The 3,157-nt window shown below is 38.5% G+C and overlaps 1 protein-coding gene across 1 annotated transcript; it reads left to right on the forward strand.

Annotated features, from left to right (window-relative positions):
* Positions 1–380: 380 nt before the first annotated feature.
* Positions 381–1,414, forward strand: LOC116174648. Its single transcript, XM_031492589.1, has 2 exons — positions 381–449; positions 504–1,414. The coding sequence occupies exons 1-2, from the start codon at positions 389–391 to the stop codon at positions 1,412–1,414; spliced, it is 972 nt and encodes a 323-aa protein (XP_031348449.1). The 5' UTR covers positions 381–388.
* The last annotated feature ends 1,743 nt before the right edge of the window (positions 1,415–3,157 follow it).

Below are 3,157 nucleotides of genomic sequence, written 5' to 3' on the forward strand. Positions count from 1 at the left end.
TTTTTATTGGAAAATTTTTCCCAGTTGCGGTAGCTATATTGTTTTGGATTTCTTTCCAATTTAACTTTATTTTGTGCCACAATTTTTTTCAAAAGACACTTCATCGTCCCAAAGTGAAACGCAATCTTTTCTTACGATTTAAGACATAATTAAGAAAACAAATTCGTTGATTCAAATCACCGCAAAGAATATATTTTATGTTAAAATAAGTTTAAAATAAACAGTGATATTGTATAATTTGTAATTATAGACCGATTTCTCGAAACCATTTATTATAATCACTAATGACGAAACTGACGTAACGCCTATGTATAGTCATAAAGATTTTTTGTGCGCGCCACTGGATATACGTTACCATTTGAATTTTATTGACATTTCAGATTTCAAAATGAAAAACTGCAACGGAAAGGAAGAGAGGATGGTGAATTTGAATGAAAATTTAAAAAAGGGTATTTGTGTACATTTGTGAGATTTGTTTGCATTTAAATTGTTTGTTGCTACAGATACAAATATGGAACGGACCGATACAATAAGGAAATCTGCGAAACGTAAACCACCAGTTATTCGACAAACTTTAACTAGCATGTACAGATTCGCAAAAGCAAATCCTTTATTATTTGTAGAAGATGCGACAGTCAACAAAATTTCGATGAAAAACACAGATTTAAGTACAGCTAAATTTCCGAAGCCTGTTTCAAAACCTTCCAAAGGAATCAAACCTACTACTGTAAATAATAACCTTCCATCTAAAGCGAACGCTGAAAAAACAAAATCTAGTCTTAAGCAACCAGTGAAACCTTTTACAATAAACACACAACTCAAAAAACCCAACGGAGATGTTCTACGACCTACAAAAGGTGTCGGCCAGAAGGTGAGGTTTGCCGACAGGCTTAAGCGAAGATCTCGTTCGGCCGACAGTTACGACCAACACTCGGCGGTCAGCTGTAAGCAAATGGCCAGCACAAGTTCCTTGACGAGCGTTCACAAGAATGACGATCTAAAAAACCTATCCCCAATTGCTCACGAACGCAAAGTAAAGTTTCGAACACCGGTACGACAGAGCCAAAACTTTACAAGTAACACGCCGTTCCTCAAAAGACACTCCACTCCCTACGCCCATAACGCCGGCCACCATTCGGTGAGCGATCTGCAAGAGAGATTAAAGGAGTGGATGCGTAAACGAAAAATTAGTTCCAATAATTTTCATCATTTGAAGTGTTTCGGTCTTCACAAGAAACATCTCGAGGGCGGAGATGACGATAAGGAAAATGTCGAGACTGATCCCGTACGTACGAGCTACGACGATTTGCGAATTGATACGCCCATTGCTGTGTACACGAAGTCCGAGGATTTGAAGACCGTTGTGCAGAATTGCTTGGAGGATCTGCATAAGCTAATTTTGGAAGTGAGTTAAATCAAAATGGGGTTTTAGCAGTATTTTTCGTGAAAATTATGTGCACGAAAAAAATTGTAGGGGGTGTTCAAAAATTGAAGTTCAAATTTTTTTATCAAAAAAAGTATTGTTCCCATTTCTGGACATATACAGGGTGATTCCTATAGTACCTGCCACCGTTTGGGAGCGTGTAGGTGGTGCGTAGGGGAGTATTTTGATATAGGACACTTGGGGTCGGAAATCTAAAATAAGGGTGCCAGAGCCAAATTTACCTTCTGGAATTTCGCGCCTGTAGGTAGGCAACCCAACCGGCCGGCGGTGCACACGGAGCGATCTCAGGCGGCGATGTGTGGCTGACACTTGATCAGAATTTTGTTTAAACCCACGAAATCCCGTCTGCAACGACGCGTATCAAGTGAATAAACACTATGGCAATAGTATAATAATAGTTGGCTAGATGTAGGAAGTGCATTGAGAACAACGGTGGCCACGTTGAACACTTGTAAACGTTATTGCTTTTGACTGTCGTTTTCCCTCCTTCCCTCCCATGTCGCTTCCTCGCGCTAACTCGCTCTGCATCGCTCCGCGCGAAACGTCGGTCGGTTGGGTTGCCTACATACAGGCGTGAAATTCCAGAAGATAAATTTGGTTCTGGCGCCCTTATTTTAGATTTCCGACCCCAAGTGTCCTATATCAAAATACTCCCCTAGGCACCCCCTACACGCTCCCAAACGGTGGCAGGTACTATAGGAATCACCCTGTATACAGGTTGTTTCATGCGAACCGTTACCTAAAAGTAGCTATCTATTCCTGCGCTCATTGATAATTTAAATCTGGAAATTTGCATCCCAACATGATCTATCGAAAGAAAATATTATCATACGCTTCATTTCCGGTTTTACCTACTTTATTATTGTAACTAGAACATTCCGTATTTTATTGCATCTACATAAAATCTACTTCGTTTGATACGAAACTTCCCTATACCCAGTATCAAGGGTTTTCAAGTTATTCAAGATTTTTTAAAATTTTTAACACTAGTATTAACTTGACTGAGCGCCGGCACATTCTAATGATGTTTATATTATGTCCTTGACGAATATTTTTGAAGACAGGTGGATTGGACCTAGAGGTCCGTGGCATTGGTCTCCTAGGTACACACATTTTTTGTTAACTAACTTATAACTTATATGTTTTTTACGGATTTATGAAATGTTCGCGATTTTTTAAAATATTTTTTTAAGAGCTATTATCATCGTTTCCATTTGGTGTATAACTTATTTTCTCAAAAAAAAAACATTTAAAATTGGTACCGCAAGAAGTATCGCAACAGCGCCTGAGGCGCTGCTGTACTCGGAATTATTAGTGAAGCTTCAATGTTGTAATAATAATTTGTTATGGTATTGCAGATCTGTAGTAATTTGATTAATCTTCTACAGATAGAAGCTCTGCGCTTTTTTGGAACTCTTCTTCATTATAGGGCTATCATATGGCTTATCGTACCAAGACATCTGGTAATCAAATTAAATTAGAATTGGAGTCATGCTAATTAATTGAAAAATCATTGAAATGGCAAAGAATCAAACTGGTTCTTACATTGTAACACGGCATCTAGATTCTAAATAATACAAGCACAGGAACACTATAATGTTTAACAGACGACGAGGTGCCTAAGATGGCGGAGGGTGTCCCGGTTCTACTACCGAAAAAAAGTCTTCAACTCCAGATAACACTACATTTTTTTGTAGTGGAATGAAGAATTAT

This window comes from Photinus pyralis, unplaced genomic scaffold, assembly GCF_008802855.1.
Source record: "Photinus pyralis isolate 1611_PpyrPB1 unplaced genomic scaffold, Ppyr1.3 Ppyr1.4_LG6, whole genome shotgun sequence".
In the NCBI taxonomy this organism is placed as follows: Eukaryota; Metazoa; Arthropoda; class Insecta; order Coleoptera; family Lampyridae; genus Photinus; species Photinus pyralis.